This window comes from Sminthopsis crassicaudata, chromosome 3 (assembly GCF_048593235.1).
Source record: "Sminthopsis crassicaudata isolate SCR6 chromosome 3, ASM4859323v1, whole genome shotgun sequence".
Lineage (NCBI taxonomy): Eukaryota > Metazoa > Chordata > Mammalia > Dasyuromorphia > Dasyuridae > Sminthopsis > Sminthopsis crassicaudata.
In genome coordinates, this window is record NC_133619.1 from 364454012 (window position 1) to 364475934 (window position 21923).

A 21923-nucleotide genomic window follows, 5' to 3' on the forward strand; every position below is an offset into this window, starting at 1 on the left:
TAAGTCTGAGCTGGAGAACATCTTGTATTGTAGCTGCAAGCACATGTAGCTAAGGTACATGACTCTCTTCAGAAACTCTCACTAGAGTCTAGGTCACTTTGGAGTTACTTAGATGGTAAGCATAACATCAAGGAAATAAATTAACACATCCTCTCCTGGACTAGAAAACAAAGCTACAGGGTATAACTACATGGTAGGTGATAAGGAGATGGCTATGGAATGTAGTCAAAATGGCCATTTTGCTATGTATGTCTCTCTCCCTGTTAGAATGTAAGCCACCTTGAAAGCAGTTGAGATCTGTATCAATAAAAGGATATACTGAGAATCTGCTGCTTTATCCTAATGTATTGTAACCTAAAATCTTTTTTTTTCTTTTTCTTTACACCACCTAGCTGCCCCTAATTTTTTTTTCCTATAAGACAAATTAATGTACTTCATTTCTTTATATATATGTATATATATATTTTTTTAAGAATTAGGGAATGTTCATATTGCATTCAAGTTTTTTTGTTTTTTAAATAGGGTTAAATTTGTTTTAAATTGACTTACCAAAAAAATAATCCAATTTTGGTTTCTCCTTCAAACACAAGGACTCCAGTTGGAGTAAGTCCTAGACTATAGTCATTTCCATCCCGAGCCTAAGTTAAAAAAAAAAGATAAAAATAAACATTTTAAGAGCTATACTCTGTAAAATAAGTTTCAGAAGAAAGTTAGAACCACAAGTTACTTCTTTGTAACATTTACATGCTTTAACAACCAATTCCAAATATACCTTTCACAGAGCCCTCTCATATTCTATTTCCCTATGTAAATTAGAAAAAACTTAAAAGGAAATCAACACTGGTAAATGAGAAGAAAATAACTGTTTTTATGTGTTCACTGGCTTGTCAAATTCCTTCAAAACTAAAAACATTATATCTTGTTTTCAGAAATAATGTAACTTCTGAATTAAAATCAAAAGAAGTTTGAATATGTAACTGGCCAAAAAAGCAAGCCCAAAACAAGGACTTAATAAGTGCTTTTTCATTAGCCTATTCAAAGCACTTTTCACAAATCCAACAACTAATTAGAGGAACATCTGCAGGTTCTCTCAGTCTAATCTTGCTTATCTATAGTTTGGAAAACTGCATTTAGATTTTAGATATTATTTAGATATTATTTCACATTTTGTGATGAGAATGATTTTAAAATGTCAAATCCATTTTGGCAATTAACAAAGGAATTATCTTTTTTAAAATATAAAATCACTGCTCAAATACAACATGCATGTAACTTATTCAATATTTCAAAGATCTATAATTTCAGGGATATGGGTGGTATTACCTCCATATATGCAGATTACAGTCCCTTTGAAGTTTTGCAAACTCTTAGAAAAGTGCTAGTCTGCAAAAATGCAAAAATATCATCACACTGCAACCAACCTGTGAATGGTTCTCTCCTAATCTAAGATGGTTCTTTGATAACAAAAAAGGCACATCAATTGGCTTACATACAATACACTGTAATTATTTCTCGTAAGTTATGTGATGTTATTTTAAATATTCAAAAATATTCCAGAACTTAAACAGGCACATGAAAAGAGAAAGTATCTTAAGATCCCACTTGCCTTTACTACATGCATATCCACTCCATACATTTCTAGCCATTTAGCTTTATTCAGATAGTTAGTCTCAGCCTGAGCTGGTGTTTGACCCCTGAAATTGGAGGGGAAAAAAAGGAATCACCAAAACATGAAGAATGCTTCAAAATAAATAACCATTTAGTATATCGAGAACAATGGTCAATGTGTGCCAATGCTAATACCTGTATTCCTTCCATTTCTCAAAAATGGCTAGCTCCATCTCTTCTGTCTGAATGGGCACAAATCTGAATTCAGATACAAGCTCAGGGCCATGTTCGGCAAGATCATAGTCACCAAGTTCAGCTACAAACGCAAAAGTTACACAAAATTATATTTCACTAAGTACAAGATACATTAAGGATTTTTCTGTCAAATCATGCTGTTTCTTTACATGTAGTAAAAGGTTGATGCCTGTCAATTGACTTGAAGAATTTCGATGATTTCTTGTACTATTCATATTTTATCAAGAAAAGTTCTTTTCTAAGAATTCATTTATCCCTGCCAGGCCCAAGGTGAATACTCTAGTCCTGAATTTAGGTTTGATTATCTTAATTAAGCCATTAAGCTTTTCTGGACACCAATCAGTTAACTTCCTCATTTATAAAGTTATATAGAGATGATTTCCATGAATGACAGAAAAGTGAAGAGGTTTCTCAAGATGCATCCCATCCCATAGCCTCAGGGTGACTACAAGAGCTAGTTTCCACAATGGGAACTGGGAGAGTTAGCAGCATGCTGGTTTCTTAGGGCAAGATTATTATGCTCAGGGATCAGGGTGCACTCAATTACTGCTCCAGTCCTCTTGGTAGAAAGCTCTCTCCTGATTGGCCTTAAAGATCTTGATGGTCCCCTCCACATATAGCTCATGGTAAACACCAATCTCACCAACTTCACAGCCCAGAAAAAGAACACCTGGGAGTCAAAGAAGTACAGAGTGACTATAGAGATTGTCACTCTATTATGTTCATGTCTGGTATTTGTTTTGTTTTGTTTTGTTTTTGCTGAGGCAATTTGTGGTTAAGTGACTTGCCCACGATCACACAGCTAGGAAGTGTTAAGTGTCTGAGGCCAGATTTTAATTCAGGTCCTCCTGACTTCAGGGCTGCTGCTCTATCCACTGTGCCACCTAGCAGTCCTATGACTGGCATTTCTGAATCATCCAGTTTCCTTTATCCTGCGTTTAGCTCCTGCATCTCCTTTCTGCTAGCCAAAGCATCTCTTTTTAATTTCTTGTATATAACTGATGAATCAGAGAATATTTACTAAGAGTCTATTATAGCTAATATGATTCTAAAGTCCTATACTGATATCTCATAATGGTGAGGAGTTAACATTGGGAAGTGATATCAAGCTAGAAAAGTTTCAACTGGGTCTATCAGCTGAAAGCCAGAGCAATTTAAGATAAAAACGTATAAACTACAGCAGTGGTCCTCAAACTTTTTAATAGGGGGCCAGTTCACTGTCCCTCAGACTATTGGAGGGCTGGACTATAGTAAAAACAAAAACTCACATTCTGTCTCCACCCCTCAGCCCATTTGCCATAACCTCTCGGGCCCCATAAATGTCCTTAGCGGGCCACATCTGGCCTGCAGGCTGTAGTTTGAGAACCCCTGAACTAAAGTATAGGGGGTTGGGAAAGGTTGATCTGTAATTATGATATTTTCTAGTAAAATCTCAATAATAAAATTACAAATATATGCAAAAAAGTGTAAGATACAACTCCTACCATCAATGAGCCTATAATATATAAGTATATAATATTTACGAGAGACTAAAAAAAGATTAAAAAGTAGTAATTAATGCAAAAAATACTTTGTCAGACCTGCCTTCAGTCTCTTTAAAAATCTTTCAATAATTCTATAAAGCACTCTGTCTCAAGATTTAACTATTTCCCCTTACAGGCAGAAAAACTGAAGCACAGAAATGCATAAATTAAAAGAAGAGAAACCTTCTAAGATGGGTTGCTAATAATTGCAACTAATACTTTAAAAAGCTATGGGTTAGATAATAGCCACATAGCAACTTAGTCCCAGCCTATTTTGATACAAGAGAACTCAAACAATTAAGCTTCAGAAAATATGAAACTTAATTTGCAACAACCTTATAACTTTGAGACTAGGTAATCCTAAAAAGCTAATCCTTATCATTAAAAAAGCCATCTAGTTTTATCCCATAATCAATAAAAGTTCTTGTCTTTCCCAAGCATTAAGTAAATTTAGATTAAAAAAAAAATTAATATAAACTGCCGAAAAAAAAATGTCAACTGATCATTTTCATACCATCTTTTTAAATTAACATGGAATTATAGAAATATGGGAGAGATTGAGTTAGAAGCCTCTGATACTTAGTACTTCAATAAATCTGAGCATGTAACTACTTTCTTTTGTCCATTTCCTCATCTATAAAATGAAAAAGATAGACTAAATTAACACTAGGCTCTCCCATTTGGCTTTAAAACTTGGCCCTATGATCTGGAGCATTATTCTCCCACCAGACTATCATCCCGGGAACATCAGAAGGTCTTCTGGTAGAGAAAAATAGAACCAATTCTTTTTTTTTTTTTTTTTGGGGGGGGGGGAGGCAATTGGGGGTTAAGTGACTTGCTTAGGGATACACAGTTAGGAAGTATTAAGTGTCTGAGACCAGATTTGAACTCAGGTCCTTCTGACTTCAGGGCTGGTGCTCTATCCACTGTACCACCTAACTGCCCCAAACCAATCCTTAAGAACAAAAATGTACTTTGTTCTCCTTTTGCTATTTTGGACTTTAAAACAGAAAATAACCAACTCTTCTTAACTTAAAGCTCAATTCCACTAGACTAATCTAGCAAGGAACTTTTACAAACTCACATAGTTATATCCCTATGAGTTTAAATACAGAGAAAGTATGTCAGAGATGTATGTACTAAATACCAGGATGACAGAAATGTGGTCTGGAATTGCTGTAAATCTAACAAAACAAACAGTTGTTCCAGAGCACTTGTAATTAAAAGACAAACTACAAGATAAATCTTGATTATATACAACATATTATAAAAGTCTTAGTTTTGAATTATTACACTTTGCTTCTTAAAATAAACTACATAGTAGTACCTCCTTATCTGCAAGGGATATGTATGTTCCAAGATCCCCATGGGTTTTGGTCAATGAAACCATGGATATTACCACATCTTCAATAGACAATTTAGCTTTAACTTTTAATACTTATGTTAACTGAATTGAACAGTACTGTACTCTCTCTGTTTCTCACTCTCTCTTTCCATTCTTGCTTCTTCTTGACTCAGTACTCCATCCCCTCTACATTCTCTCGAAAATACCATCACCACTACCATTAGATTTGGAACTTGAGAACTCTAGTGCCAAGAGGAGGCCATTGCCCTACTCTGCCCACCCACCCACAGGCGTGTCTTCTGATCTTTCAAATTCAGGTAACACATGTCTGACTCCAATCCCCACAGGTCTTTGAACTGTATGCCCTCCCTCCATGAGTGGTCATCCCTTTACCCTGAATCCTATCCTGAAATTCACTGTTGGCCTCAGATAACTGAAACCATGGATATAATGGATATGGGACAACTACTGTTATTTACTTTGCTATTGCTATAAATCTATACCATAATAACAAAATAAGTATGTTCCCCCTCTTACCTTACTCCTTTTTTTTCCCTAGCCCACTTTGGAGAAAAACAAAAAAACAAAGGGAATAGAGGCAGATAAAGTTGCTGAAAGCAAAGAAGTTACTATCCTTAAACACATGTCAGAAGTGAAAATAAAATATGGCTTTTAGTATCCAATTTCTTACAGATTCTCTGCTGCTTTCTCTTTAAATTCCTTGACATAAATGACAACCAAAAAGACTAACATAAGATAGCCTTTATGATATAAGAATAGCCCACCTTGCAATGTATAAGCTGCCAACTGGACTGCTGTATCAAAAGGACATTCCAATCTGAAATCAAAATAGTAACTTGTTTAAAAATGAGCTTCTTTAAATGTAAATTTTTGGGAAGGTTGAAGGAGCAAAATGTAACAAACAATAGACATGGAAAATAATTTCTATATCAGAGGTTCTTAACCTAGGTGATTAAACTTGTGGTTTATTTCTCCCCAAAATTTAGCTAAATATTAGTAAAACTGGTTTCTTTTATAATCCAACAAATTTTTATCTAATGTATTTGAAAAAATGGTTCTAAAATGTGATCCATAGGCTTTAACAGTCTGCCAAACAAGTCCATGACATATAAATTAAGAACAGTGGTTTTCCATAAATATTGTTTTCTGAAAGCATAAAAGAACCACCATATAATTCAAGTAACTAGTACTTACTTTCCACTGAGAATATCTTGTTTTAACTGAAGAACAAATAAATACCTAGAAAAAGGAAAGGCCAACAATTAGCATCATTCAAGTATTTTTTCTACTAAGCAATAATCCTATGCCCTAGTGGAAGAGAAACATCCTTATCAAAGAATAAACATTTTTAAAAGAAGTCTGGATACACTAAAAGAGGATCAGATGAGGAAACTGAGAGCTAAAGAAGCTCTATGACTGGCTCAAGATCCCATAAAGCTGGAATCTGAACCCTGTTTCTTAGAAACCATATCTATTTCTTAAGATTCCTGAATGGTATTGCCTCTGAGTTACCTTAGAAAATGTGCTTAACAGGATGTAATGAGCAAATCTTCAAATCATGTACATGTTCTGCTAAGAATAATAGTAAAATGAAAATCTTTTACTTTTAAGGAAATACATTTATTTCAAGTTTTTGTCTCTTCCAGGAAGAGACAGGAACAATTATTTTAGTAAAAGTTATTAGCAGTATATTTTAGTCTTCTAAATCAAGGAACTGATTCCATAATCAAGCATCTAATTTGCTATTTGCTACATAATCATCTTTATTTTTATCTCATTTTATGAATGAAAGACGTAGAAATATGAGGGCATTGTTGACTAATGGATTGTCCACTCCACCTTTATACCCCCTTCCCAAAGGATCAGAGCAGGCTGTCAAAACATGTCTATGATCTGGTAAAGTTTCTTATTAAAAGAGATGATCACCTTCTTCTAATTAAAATGTCATGAATAAAAATGAATAGCTGTGATTTGATGGCATTTTTTTTTTCACTGCCTAATAAAGGAGAAGCTAAAACTTTAGGGATCAATCTTGAGAGATATTCTCCCAACTTTATGGCCAAAATATAAAACAGGGAACACTACAACATTAACCATAAGAGTGTAGAAAGAAATCAAAAGTCAGGAGGCAACTCCAAATACTCTGAAACAAATGAATTTTCTAAACTTATAAACTCTAGCAGTAACTGTGACTGACATCACCCAGTACTGTTTTGCTGCAGCCACTTCAGAGTATACTGTTTCTTTTCTTAAAAAAAAAAAAAAAAAAAAAAAAAAAAAATCAAACAGACTTTTGTGCCAGACAGTTAGCTAAGTGCTAGAGAGACAATGAAATTTAAAAACAGCCTCTGGTCTTAAAGAGCTCAGACTGTAATGGGGCGTTAGGGGGAGGGAGTATGTACAAAATAACAGGGCACACACAAGTTACATATTGCATAGATGAATGACAACCAAAGAGTAAATAAGGAATTATTAGCTGGTGGTAGAGGAAGCTAGCTGACAGATACAATACAAGGTTTGGAGTCCCAAAAAATCCTGAGTTCAAAGACATACCTTAACTGTATGACCCTGGGCAAGCCACTTAACTGATGTCTACCTCAGTTTCCTTCTCTCTAAAATGGGGATAGTAAACCTTGCGCCCAAGGTTGTTTTTTTAATTTTTTTTTTTAATTTAAATTTTAAATTCCAATTTTCCTTCCTCCTTCCAGTTCTGCCCCTAATCCACTGAGAAGACAAGAAATATTAACTATACATATTAAATCATATAAAACATACTTCCATACAAGCCATCTCACACACACACACACACACACACACACACACACACACACACACACACACACACACACAAGGCAAGAAAAATAAAGTGACCAAATTAACAATTCAATTTGTATTCACTGTTATCAGTTCTCTCTGTAGATTTTTAGATAGAATATTTCTGAAACCTTAATTCTGGCTTGTAATTTATCCAGCCTGGTATTCCACATGATGTATTTAGCACATAAATACATAGTATAACAATATACAGCCTTATCATACTTCTCTTCCAATCTTAAACCAATAAATAAAACATTCTTGGCTGGAAACCCACAATACTTTCTTAGGAAATCAACTCAGCAAAAAGTCAGATCCAATTCTAATCTTACACAAAATTAATTACAAATTCAGTTTCTTTTGATGCTCTCACATTGTTCCCTGCATGATCTTTTTTTGCAAAGATAGGCTAGCCAGGACAGTCTTGTGTTTAATTTGTGTAAATTGTTTAAAATGCATTCAAATATTCAAACCAAATATTTTCAGTTTATTAACAACAGACATATAGGACTTCCCATTCATCATCTACTAGAGTGAGTAGTGAGGCCTAAGAATATTGATGGAAGGTTAAAGACAATAAAAATTCATGACCTTTTAACGGGAGTTTTGTTCTAGTTCTCCATTTACTTCCCTAGCCAAGAAAAGAAAAAATCACTTTTCCCAGTTACTCCTTGAAACTCAAAATAATTCTAGAAGACCAGAAGAGAACAAAGGAAAGCTAAATTCTGAAATCAGGACTATTGGAAAATCTTGGACATAAGCAAGGTCATCCTATTACAATTTTTGCAACAGAAATCACGAATACTTGTAGATTCATTACCTTGTCAGCTCTTCACGAAGATTGTTTGGTTCTGAGGAGTAAAATTTAACACGGAGATGTAGACAATATGGTGAACCAACTAGGGAAAGTGGGGGAAAAAACAAAACAAACAACCTGTTAGTCTCCCCATCAAGTCAGAATTATTAGTTTTATCTCTAGATTTGGAAGAACCAGTGAGTCTTGTGCAAAAATGGATATCCTTTTCATGTTTGAATTCTATTACTAAATTTAAGTGCTAATATGTTTAAGAACAATGACACAAAATAGCATTTGCTAATAAAGTCATTATTTCACAAACCTCTTGCATTAAAAATCAGTTTGTTTTGCAAATTATTGTACGATAACCTTAATATGTCAGAGCTCCATAAATTATACAAGAGTTTTATATCTTGACAACGTACTTAGTTACTGCCCTAGACTCCTGCTGGTCTACATTCATCAGGCACTTAGGAATGTTCATGGCAATTTCTCCTACATAAACTTATTCCAACTGAAGGAAATTTTCTTCGAGATTTTATTATTTTTTAAAAGATACATATGAAGCCTGAAGTTACAGAACATAGAATAAATTCTGTATTAGTGCCTGTCTTTTTCCCTATGTTTAGTACAAATCAAAATTTTATCTTTTAAGTTGTTTTCAATTTGTTATTCTTGATTTAAAAAAAATTAATAAAAATATCTCTGAAGCTATTTTGAAATTATAAATACTACATGAAACCAAAAGGAAAATTTCCAGCATGAACAATTGGAGGGGGAAAAGGAAGGAAAAGGGGATGGAGATGGAAAGAGGGAGAAAAGGGAAGGAAGGAGTGATGGAAGGAGGGATAAGAGGAAGAGGGAAAGAAATTACTAGATAGCAATCTCACATTTTTATCTTTCCTGAGTGACTTTTACAACAGTTCTAAGAAAATCATCTTTCTAATAAGGGACTTCCCTCCTTCCTACTACTTCTTCTTTCCTTTCCCCTCCTCAACCAAAAGATTTCCATTGCTCAGCCAGGATTAATGAAGTATTACAGGCATTACCTTCTGTGATCATGCTATAAAAATAAAGACGAAGAAAGAAAAGGATTCAGGATGATTTCAAATATGCTATACCTTGTTTCTCCTAGTAAGAGTATATTCTTGGAATTCATGAATTCTAGAAAACAAATTGAGTTCCAAAGTTTCACCAACAGAATTTTTTATAAAATACTTACTTTTAACTTGCTTTTTGATGCTTTTTGTACTGTCTAACCAGTGCTGAAAGAAAAAATAAAATTGTAAGTCTTGGACAATTAAAAATATCTACTATTTACCTCATAATTTATTTCTTAGGAAAGACAAAAACTCCTTTTAATAATAGTTAATGTTTTACTTTTAAGATTGCTGTTAATGCAAGTGAAGCTTAGTATCAATCTTCACACTGACATAAATATAGTCATATTAAGATCAAAAGTCAAAAAAATTCATCTTCATATTCATTTGATTCAATGTCTGTGATCTAATCATTTCTTTCTTTTCTGGCCAAATATTAGACACTTTTGTAATATGTTTTAAAACAGAAAAACATAAGATATTTTTCTTTTGTGTGCACTCTTTGATCCTTTGCCATTTTAAATTATGATTTTGACCAGATTTAGAATAAAAACCCCTTGCTATGAATTGCTCCACTCTCCCCTCCCCAAAAATCTTAACTTCTTTTTCCTTTCTAGAATCCTAGCTCATTGGTAGTTCCCCCTTCTTATGACCATAGGTGAGAAAAATATGACTAGATACACAGAGGCCCACATACCTATTAAATGTCCGAGCAGCCTTATCACAAAACTGTTCTGATGTATGGACTCAAAGGTCCCATTCTAAACCAACTGTCAGGTGCTTTGAGCACTTTCTTAAAATATCATTTTGGTACCATAATCAAGAACTGGACTGCTTTGTACACTTTCAATTCCACTGTTTTCAGGTCTTGGAAGAATTGCCAATTTAATACAATATGTCTCAAACATATATGGGAAGGTATCTATTATATCCACATAAAGATTTCTGGAATATAGTCTTTGACCTCAAAGGGCTCTAATTCTACTGGAAGAAGATACAACATCTACATAAATAAATAAATACAAGATAATTTGTGGAGATAGAGGGTACTAATAACTAGGAGTATAAGAAAAAGCTGAGAAGATCCAACTGACTTGAATCTTAACAGAAGCTAAGAACTCTAAAAGGATAAAAATATTAATGCTGAATAGGTAGACTAGAGCCAGAGTACAAAGAGTTCTAAATGTCAGGTTGAAGATTATTTATATTTATATTTATACAAAAAAAGCAATAAAGGAATAAAGAGGTGCCAAAGATTTTGGGGCAGCAGAATGATGCTTCAATTTCTTAATTTATGGGGAAAAAAAACAACCCTATATACACCTCACTAGATTGTTTTGAGGTCACATTATAAGATACTTAGTAAATAACTGATTGATAAAGTTCTACAAATGAAGTACTAACTATATAAATATTAATCAAGACAGTGGCAAGTATTTGAGACCAAGTTTTTGTCTTCCTTTTTTTAAAGGGAAATAGTTATAGTTGGAGTGGCTTTACATATTTACATTTCCTTTTACTTTCAGTAATCTTCCTTTAATTTTACCCTGCTATTCAAATTAACCACCAGAAATTTGCTATATCAAAAATGAAGAGAGAAAAGGCCAGTGTTTTCAAGATATAAAGTTCTATCACAAAAGAAAGGCTGACAGATAAAAAATGATTTCTTTTCTCTACTATCATCATTCTTCTCTACCTCAAGAAAACACTAAGCCTTCAGAGACTTAAACACTAGAATATAAAACTGAATTCAGAAGTGGGAGAATTCTCAGTGACATTTTCTTACAGAAAGGCTGGGAGTTCATGTTTGCTTATTCTCAAGTCTGTTTTCTTTCATCTCCTCCACATTCCAGACCCAAGCGGTTTAGAGCTCAGAGACAGGCACTGAGAGTACTTTCCTTAAGTCAGTGTCTTTAGGACTTGCTTTTATATTATACCTAAAGATTAAGGCCTCTCATTCTAACCATGAAGTTATATATCCTCTGGAACCCTATGTGTTCCATCTTCCTTCATTATACCATCTTAAAATGAATAAACCTTACTTTAATCTCATTTCTGACAAACTGATTATTTAAAAACTCACACTGGCCTAAACTAAAATGACTTATACAGCTTAATGAGTTCTGAAGTGTGATAAGCTCACATTCTAGAATGAATTCCTTGCTTATTTGTTTTAAAGAAATAAGTACACCATAATCACAACACTCCCAAATTACACACTGTATACATAGTAACTAAACTGAAGTTGGGTTTTTTTTCCTCCCAAATAATGAAGGTAAGTCCCATAACTAAAACTTAGTATGCTGATTCTTTAATCAATGAAACATTCATTACATCTTGAAAATTCAATTTCTCCTATTATTTTAACACAACCACAAAAAGATAATTCCCTAGGACAGAATATTGTACTTTTGGTTATATTCCTGAAGATCAGTTTATTCCTGATTTTATCATTAGTCTTTACTCTTTTCAGAGAATCTCCAAAATAAAAAATTTAAAAACCACAATATCATTTAGTTTTCTTCATAGAAACACCAGAAATTATTAAGGAAATACAAAGCAAACTAGATTTTTTTAAAAGCCATGTAACTTTTTAGAGACAAAGCATTTATTGTATTTTAGAAATTTTTCTTTTAAAAAGTTAAATCAAGGGCAACTAGATGACACAATAAAATAAAGCACCAGTCCTTACGTCCAGAGGAATCAGGAGATCTTGAGTTCAAATTTGGCCTTATATACTTAACACTTACTAGTTGTATGACTCTGGCCAAGTCACTTAATCCCAACAGCCTCAAAATAAAAATAAATTTTTAAAAATCTTGCCAATTCAGAAGACATTAGAAGATGTCTTATCAGATCTGTGTTCTTAAGTTTTGTTTTAGTTGTGCCATTTGTCTTTATATTCTAGTGCAATTCCTTTCTTGCAAGATTTTTGGAGTTATGTGACTTGTCCAGGGACACACAGCTAGTAAATGTCAAGTGTCTGAGGCAAAATTTGGACCCAAGTCCTCATGACTCATAGGACCTTTACTCCAACCAATGTGCCTCTGGATGCCATCTAGGGCAACATTCACCCAGTAACCACTATCTCCCTGATGATCTTTGTAGGAGTGAAGAATTAAGGGTGTGTCAGACTGATTTAGAATTATTTTGGTTGATATTTTTCCCTCCTTTTATTCTTTGTTATACTAAATGGCTCTCTGGGAGTGGGGAGGTTAGAGATATCTTGGGAATTGTAGGTGTATTAAAACAAAATATTCAATAAAATGTTTTAGAAACCTGAAACTTTTAACTTGAAGGGGGAAGGGTCCAAGTATTAATACTAATCATGTCCAGAATATCTTCTATGACCCTGGGCAAATCACTAAATTCCAATATCTAGCAAAGAAAAAAAAAATTTTAAGTCTAGCCAATTCAGAAGATGTAATATGATAAGAGGTCAGAGATCAACCAACTCTGACAAACTACAGTTGAATGAATATCTGAACGACCACACATTACAATGCTGATAGCTCCAAGCATATCACCATTAATCCCACCTAGCAGGACAGGAATAATAATTGAAATCAAAGGATTAAACCTCCATGGTCAAAGAGCCCCCAAAGCCAGCCAAGCAAGGTCAGTCCTCCCAAGTATATAAACAGCTTCCCATTATTTACTCAGCCTTTAAAAAGAAACAAAGAATCACAAGAAAATTCTGTACAATTTGACTTGGGTGATTGATTCCTATAGACAAACTATTTAATTCAAAAAATGGTGATATTCTTTCTTATAAAAAAAAGAGAATCATCACACGACTTTAAATAGAGCAATACTTTAAATTGACTTTAAAGAAGAACCCCTGACTTCCAGGTCTAAAAAACCCGGGTTTGAGTTATATTTAGTGCTAGAAGGGACCTCATGCATTCAACCCAGCATCCTCATCTTTGCAGATGAGAAATCAGGATTAAGGAGGGGAAGGAGCTTGCCTAAGATCACAGGGCTAAGTGGCAGAGTTGGAATTAAAACCCGTACAAACCCTCTGACTCCAAATCTAATGCTATCTACTATATGATGCTGTCTTTTACCATCCACATGCTGTGTAACCTTCAATACCACTTGTCTAAAATGTTTCCTTACCTATAAAAGTGGGGCTATATTTCCCTACTACATAAAGTTGCTAAGCATCAAAGGAGATGTGCATAAGACGATTTACAACCCTACAGAAATCTATTAAAATCTATTAATAGAAATCTATTAATGTTTTGCTAAGAGACAACAAAAACTTTTTAGATTACATTGTCCTTCATGTTTTGGGGGGACCAGACTGAATGTGATTTCATCTCTGTGATCTAAATCTAAAAATAGTCTACAACTCAAGAGTTTTACAGAACTACCTACCTGAAAGGTTAAATAACTTGCCTGGAGACATCTACTGTGTATATACTTTATATTATAAAAACATTCACCTTATTTATTTGATCTAGACCTTATTGATTATCTGGAAATAATCAATAACTGCACAATATAAACTAAAAGCTGGCTTTCATGAATATTAAAATTCTCAATTGAATCTATAATTTCATTAATTTGAATATCTGTTCCAACAGTAGAGATCACAGCTAAGTTTTCCGGTAACTTCATTGAAACTCCAAATGGGGGTAGCACCTTCACAACATGAGAGGGATACTAAAGGAGTCCCATTCAGGTTACCTAAAGACCTGTTATTCCATACCCTTATCATTGGACCCACCTATCTTCTATTCCAGTCATATGTTACCCAAGGACAGCCTTAACTTCATTTCTTTGAAAATCTTCATTTGTTATATGTTTCAACCTGCTCACATTCCCCTTGTCCACCTCTCCATTGCCTTCAATGTGAAAGTCATTTTTATTTTTTTCAGTCATGCAACAATCCTGATAAAATACTGATAATTCAAAAAACTGACCTTTTTTTGGTAGAAGTTTAAAAAAATGGAGATTTGGGGTTTCACATTTGAGTCTTTCATATCAAATTGAAGATTACTTTTTGCATTCTGCTGTGTGCGAAAACGCTCTTTTTGAGGAATTCAGAATTTTTTTAAAAATTTTTTTTAAAGAAAAAAAAATTCGGTTCATTTTAAGGGCTTTACAATTTCCTGAAAATAATCCTGTAAACTGTTCCCCATCTTCCTGTTAAAATTCTGGACCATGTATGTATAGTCTATCTCAAATATATATATACTGATGGACAAGTTCAATAATGACCATACTAATTTGATAAAAAGATAGTTTCCTGGTAATTTTTAATTTTATTTTTTAAATTACCAACTTGACAATCAACAAGTAAGAAGAACCAAGACAGGATTATTGAACTATTATGAATTTGTCTTATGTTCATAAACTATATTCATAAATGTAAGTTATATTTATGAATGTTTTTAAGAACTATTATGAACAAATTTTTTAAGTGAATGTAAAATTTAATATAGTAACAACAAGAACAAGATGGCCATTTATGTCCTATTCTGAACCTTTTGTTTTCCTGATACTATTTTCTAGCATCCAACAGAGGCAGACTTCATAGAAGAAAACTTCTTCAAATTCTATAGCTTATGGCACTAGACATTATTCTCTACCTAAATTAACTGCTCAGCACTATATCAGAATCAAGTTGTGCTTGCCCTAGCAGATAACCTAGTATATAACAGAGCCATAGGCAACTGACCTGGAGAAAATAGAAATCAAATAACATTTTTCAATATTAATTTTTATAATGAATAGAACCAGAAGATCGCTGTACACTTCAATGCTGTATGAAGATATATTCTGATGGAAGTGGATATCTTCAACATAAAGAAGATCCAACTCACTTCCAGTTGATCAATGATGGACAGAAATAACTACACCCAGAGAAGGAACACTGGGAAGTGAATGTAAATTGTTAGCACTACTGTCTATCTACCCAGGTTACTTATATCTTCGGAATCTAATACTTAATGTGCAACAAGAAAATGGTATTTACACACACATATATTGTATCTAGGTTTTATTGTAACACATGTAAAATGTATGGGTTTGCCTGTCATCGGGGGGAGGGAATGGAGGGAGGGGGGGATAATTTGGAAAAATGAATACAAGGGATAATATTATAAAAAAAAAAATTACTCATGCATATATACTGTGAAAAAAAATTCTAAAAAAAAAAATTAAGTTTTATAAATGTATTTTTTAATGCCAGAAAGGCTTTCTTTGGCATATAGTTAAGTAGTTTGTGCTGTCAAATTCAATGATGGTTTTAAAACTTCTAGTTGATAGTAACATAAAAAGACCTCACTCATTTTCAAATGGAAGAGAGGATTTCAAAATTTTGATTAGTTGAGAGAATGCCCATCAGTTGGGGAACAATTGAATAAGTCATGGTAGGTAATGGAATATTACTGTTCTATGAGAAATGATGAGCAGGCTGATTTTTGAAAAAACCTGGAAAGACCTATATGAATTGATGCTGAGTGAAGTAAATAGAACTAAGAGAATATTGTACACAGTAACAAGATTATGTGATGATCAAATGTAATGAACTTGACTCTTCTCAGCAATGCAAGTGGTCCAAGGCACTTCCAACAGACTTGGGATAGAAAGTACCAATCATATCCAGAGAGAGAGAAAACAGAGATTGAATGTGGATTGAGGCATAGCATTTTCATTTTTTTCTCTCATGGTTTCTTTTCTTTTTTTTTTTTAATCTGATTTTTCTTGCACAACATGACAAACATAGAAATATGTTTCAAAGGATAGTGCAAATCTGTATCAGATTGCTTGTGTCTTAGGGAGAGGGTAGAAGTGTTAAAAAAGGGAGAAAAAATTGGAACACAAAATTTTACAAAAATGAATATTGAAAACTATCTTTACATGTATTTGGGAAAAATAACGTATTAAGGAAAAAAAAATTGCCTTCGGTTCATTTTAAGGGCTTTGCAATTTTCTGAAAATAATCCTGTAAACTGTTCCCCATCTTCCTGTTAAAATTCTGGACCATGTATATATAGTCTGTCTCAAATATATATACTGATGGACAAGTTCAATAATGACCATACTAATTTGATAAAAAGGTAGTTTCCTGGTAATTTTTAATTTTATTTTTTGCCTGCCAGAAAAACAGGATGCCTTTAAACACATGTTACTTAACAGGAACACCAATATAACATATATAAGATATATATATATATATATAAAATGTATAAGATTTATTCCCAATTTCATGTAAAAACCTCTTTTGGGGAGAATCCTAACTTTGTAAATGGAAATGCTTATTTTACTTGGTTATCAAGTTTAGAATTTTAAAAAATAAACAAAAAACACTTTCCCTTAGAGTACATAAATGCCTTTCCCCAGCTCTGTTCTTATGAAAAATCCCACCCAAAATACTATTGCTGCAATACAATTCCAAATTTCCCATGAATCCTGGCAAGATTATTGCTTCTTATAGGGAAGTTTTACTCTGTACTCTGTCATTTCCAACATTCTTAAATTGAGAGAAAAACTCTTTTCCTTGGTCTTCCCAATATAAAGAAGAACAAGTGGGGGCAGCTAGGTGATGTAGTGGATAGAGCACTAGCCCTGAATTCAGGAGGACCCAAGTTCAAATCTGGTATCAGACACTTAACACTTCCTAGCTGTGTGACCCTGGGCAAGTCACCCCAGCCTCAGAAAAAGAAAAAAAAAAAAAAAAAAGAAGAAGAAGAACAAGCACTTATAAAACTACAGAAATTCTAGAGATTTTAGCAACAAATGTGAACCAAGAAAGTTTGAATATTGTATTTAAATGAACCTAACTACTGGGATAGGGCCTTGTAACATAAATTGAGAAATAAACAATTCACAAATAATAATATTATAAGTTAGCCACAAAGTATACATTATTTATCAACAAAAGCACCAAAATAATCTTAATTAGTTCAAAGTAATTGGCAGTTGACTAAATTCTCTATAGAAAGTCTACCTAGTCATATTTCATCTTTCAGACAAAACAAGAAAAAAAGCCACCTGCTGCTCCAAAATCACTATTTGGCCCTAAATCCTAGATGAAATACTACATAATTCTACAATATTTTTTCTTAACTGTTTAAAATGGGGGTGAGTGATTATACTTTAATCCTTAAATCCATTTTGAAGCCAACTAGAGTCAACCTCATCTTAAGTTATTTTCTCTAGTTTTCTCTCCTCTCTCCACTCCTAACTACACCTCTATTTTTAAGCTGGAGATAACACTCAAGTACTGATTTCACAGGGCTGCTGTCAGGATTATTATGTATTTATAAGGTGCTTTGCAGATTATAAACGCTCCATATATTACTCAGATAAAGGAAAGGGCATTAGTTTATTATGGAAAGCTTTTGCTTAAGAATAAAAATTGTCAGTAGCTCATTTATCACTGCCCTTTTCAAGTTTACTCCTATAAAAAAAGTGGGAAAATATCATAAAAAGAGAAGATATTACTGCCCAAATGAACAACTAATAAAATGGAAGTGATTTATATTTATAAATTATCAGAAATACTACTTAATAACAGTGACTTTTTGCATAGTCATTTTCAGAAAAGGTAATTACATGTAATTTTTTTAAACTTAAAGATCATATTAAAGCAAACTGGTTTCCAGACATTCTTAAGACATTTGTAAAAACTGCTATTTGTACTTCTACCCATATAAGCACGACAAATGCAAATCCCAAAGTTTAAGGCTGATTTTTCTTTTAATTATGACAAAAGTGTGTGGGAAGTATCAGCAAAAATATAACTGCCAGCTAGAATCCCCCTCTATATCTAACATGCTATTTATTATTTATTATCCAACTTCAAGAAAATTAAAGATTACAATTTCCTGGGACTTGACACTTGAAACCTTTCATCAAGGGATGAGTTGCTGCTCCTCTTTTTTGGAGCTCAAACATAATATCAGAATAAGAATTGGACTTCGGTCTTGACCACTTACTATAAGTTTCCCTCATCTCAGTCCTTTTATCTTTAAGCTTTTTTGCTCCTCAATAATTCCCACATGAATAATTTCAATTCAATTCAACTACCATTTACTAAGCATCTTATGTATGTAACTAATAGAGGATACAACACAGACCTGGATCTCAAGCAACCTAGAAAGTAAAAAAATAAAAATAAAAAATAAAAATACACAAACTCAACCATGATATGAAGAAAGGTGAATTAAGTGTAAAAGAGAATTTGGGAAAATTGTTGTGGCAGATTTTCACTTGAAGAGAGAAGCAAAGCCACCAAATATTTTCCTCAAATCCCAGTGACCATAACATCTCCCTTCCAGTCTCTATCATCTCCCAGCTCCTTTATTTAACAAGTTCCAAAGGTTCCCTATTATCTTCATGATTAAATATGATTCTCTGGTGTTCAAAAACCTTCATAACCAATCCCACTCCCAAACCTTTCCAGTCTTCTTAGACCTGAGACATTTACTCCATCCCTAACACACATATTCTTCATAGCTATCATTAGCCTCCTTACTATTTCTTCAACAAGAGACTAACTACATCACTTAGCTCTGGGTATTTTCACTGCTGGTCTCCTATACATAGAATGCTCCCTTCATCTTTGCTTCCTGGGCCACCTTCAAGTCCCACTAAAAATCCTATCTTCTGTAGGTAGCCTTTTCCAATACTGCTTAATTTGTAATTTAGAAAATGGAGACACTCTATAGTGTCTATAGGTCTGAGTCAAAGCCAATTAAGATTAAGTTCAGGCTTAAGGTGAGGACTAAAATGGTTCTAACCTAACTATCCTTAGATTAGTGTTTAGGAAGGCAACTAGGTAGTGCAGTGGATAAAATATCTGCTCTGAAGTCAGGAGGACTTGAGTTCAAATCTGTTCTCAGATACTTAACACTTCCCAGCAGTATGACCCTAGGCAAGTCACTAACCCCAATTGCCTCCGGGGAAAAAAAATTAGAATTTAAGGTTAATGTTAGGGCAAAAGGAAGTATAGTGAGAATTAGAGTTTTAAGCTACATTATAGTTCGAGTTTCATGTTAAGATTAGCATTTAGGCTACAGTATGTTAGAAGATTTATGCCACCCCCATATCAACCGACCAGATACTCAACTCCTGTTCACTAGCCTCAAATCCATACCATCCATTTCTTCATTTCTACTCTACTCATCTCTAATCCCACTTTCTCTTTCCTCATCTTTCTTTTTGTCTTTCCTTTTTCTTTGTCTTCTTCATCTGTGTTCCTCCCTTTATCTTCTCCCTCCTCCCAAATTTGAGCATCCTTTTTTTCTTCCACATTCACATTCTTTTTTCTTATGCCCCTTCCTACATATAGATGGTAAAAAGCTGGGATGCAACAAAATACAATTTAGCTAGAAAAGTCTAAGATCTAGAATAGCACGAAAATGTAACAATATCAGAGGATCATTAAAGCTGGAAGGGATCTCAGAGATATTCTAATTCAGAGATGTCAAACTTTCAATCCATGGATCATATGATAACCCCAAAATATCCTAATGCCACCCAAACTAGACTACAGAATGACTGGAAAATGTTTAACAAAATAAATAACACAGAGTGTGTTAATTTGAAGTTTTCTAAGGCAATGACACTTCTCAGAATCCCTTTGTATTTGAATTTGAGAACACTGTCATTTTATAGCTAAGGGAATTATGGTACATGAAGGCTGTGAACCACTCAAGGTAGCACAGTGGATTAAATAGCAAAAATAGGACTTGAATAGAGGTCCTCTGACTCCATAATTGGTGTTCTTTCTTCTGTAGCAAGAGGCCTCGTAATCTGGATCCAAGTCATAAGCCTTAAATGCCTTATTATATCTTGCTATTTAACAGATAATGGAGAGCAAGCACCTGAAGGTTTCTGAGTGTCAAAGTGGCATAATCAGAGCAATCCCATCCTCAATTTCTCTCATTTGGAAGGAAGGGGGGGGGGAGGGAAACTTGACAGTATTTTATTTCCAATTACATGTAAAGATAGTTTTCCACATTCATCTTTGTAAGATTTTTGAGTTCCAAATTAGTCTCCTTACTTCCCTCTCCTTAAGACAGCAAGCAATCTGAAAGGTTGCAATGTACAATCATTTTAAACATTTCCGTATCAGTCATGATGTGAAAGAAAAATGAGAACAAAAGACAAAAAAATGAGAAAGAAAGAACAAAATGTTAGGATTCTTACAAGGTGCCAAGTCAGTGAAATTGATAGTGGACCCAGGGAAAAGAGAGGCAGGACCCAGTTCCAAGAAATCATACAAAAGACAGGTGGGGCATGATGGCAGCTGAGTTTACACCCAGAGTCTTTAGAAGGTCAGGACTCTGATGTGATTAATCAGCAGAAAAGCAATCAGATAGCAGAAAGGGATTACAATTGGGAAAAATACAGGCCTTTTAACCCAACAGAAGGGCAGTGTCCAGTTCAAGCAGCTCCCATGTAATTGTGATGAGAAGAAATTTAGAAAGTGGTAAAGAGAAGGGACTAGATAGGTTAACTGCTTGGGAGAAAGGGTTTTGCTTGTATCTCTACAGATGGAGAAGGAATCAGATGGGTGCCAATAGCACCTGGCTCAGAGAGACAGAAAAAGAGAAAAACCTTGAAAAAAAAGGAGAAGACCTAAGAACAAAAATCTGCAGGTATCATTGGATTTCCTAGCACAAGATGAGACTGTTGCAGGACTTGAAAACCAACAGGAATCACTGGATTCCTTGAGATGAAAAATTATTGATGACACTATTGCAGGACTTCAAAACTTGCAGGAATTATTGGATTCCTGGCACATGAACTAATGGACAATAGATTCCTTTTGGACTATTTCTAGGACTTACGGACATGCATAATTCCTCATGTTGATTCATGTTATTTGTTACATCACCCCTGGCCTGTGTTATGTTACTATGTGCTTATGTAAAATGCCTCCCATAGTGATGGATTTATGTATATCTGTTTTAAGAGTGAGCTCCCTCAGAAACCTGCTAAGCTGATTTGATTTCTCATTTCCTATGGTGTTTTTATCTCCCTTCCTGAGATGTCAGGGAGAGCATGTTCATCTTTTTTTAAGGTGTTTTCACCCCTTTTTTGAGCAGTCAGGGAAGGCGTGATCACCTTTTTTTTTTTTTTTGGAGTTCTCATCTCCTTGACAAGTCAGGGAAGTCATGACCACCTATGTTCTAAAAACAAAAGAAAGAGAGAATAATTTTCTAATTTAGCATGGTACTTAATAGTTCTCTAATTCAGTAATGTACTTAGTACTTACTATAGTTCCACAAGATACACACCTTTTGGAGTTGTGAAAGAATCCGGCCACTCTGGAGAGCAATTTGGAACTATGCCCAAAAAGTTATCAAACTGTGCATACCCTTTGATCCAGCATTGCTGCTATTGGGCTTATATCCCAAAGAAATACTAAAGAGCGGAAAGGGACCTGTATGTGCCAAAATGTTTGTGGCAGCTCTTTTTGTTGTAGCTGGAAACTGGAA

General features: G+C 34.0%; 1 protein-coding gene across 2 annotated transcripts in view; it reads right to left on the reverse strand.

Moving 5' to 3' along the window:
* Positions 1-21923, reverse strand: part of EPB41L5 (erythrocyte membrane protein band 4.1 like 5) — a 127205-nt gene that overhangs the window by 56424 nt on the left and 48858 nt on the right. For both annotated transcript variants that reach the window (XM_074301804.1, XM_074301805.1), the window contains exons 4-10: positions 9585-9627; positions 8387-8465; positions 5947-5991; positions 5517-5569; positions 1804-1924; positions 1607-1694; positions 550-638 (exon numbers count right to left, since the gene is read on the reverse strand). In XM_074301804.1, the coding sequence (XP_074157905.1) occupies positions 550-638; positions 1607-1694; positions 1804-1924; positions 5517-5569; positions 5947-5991; positions 8387-8465; positions 9585-9627 (518 nt within the window). The remainder of the gene's footprint in view (positions 1-549; positions 639-1606; positions 1695-1803; positions 1925-5516; positions 5570-5946; positions 5992-8386; positions 8466-9584; positions 9628-21923) is intronic.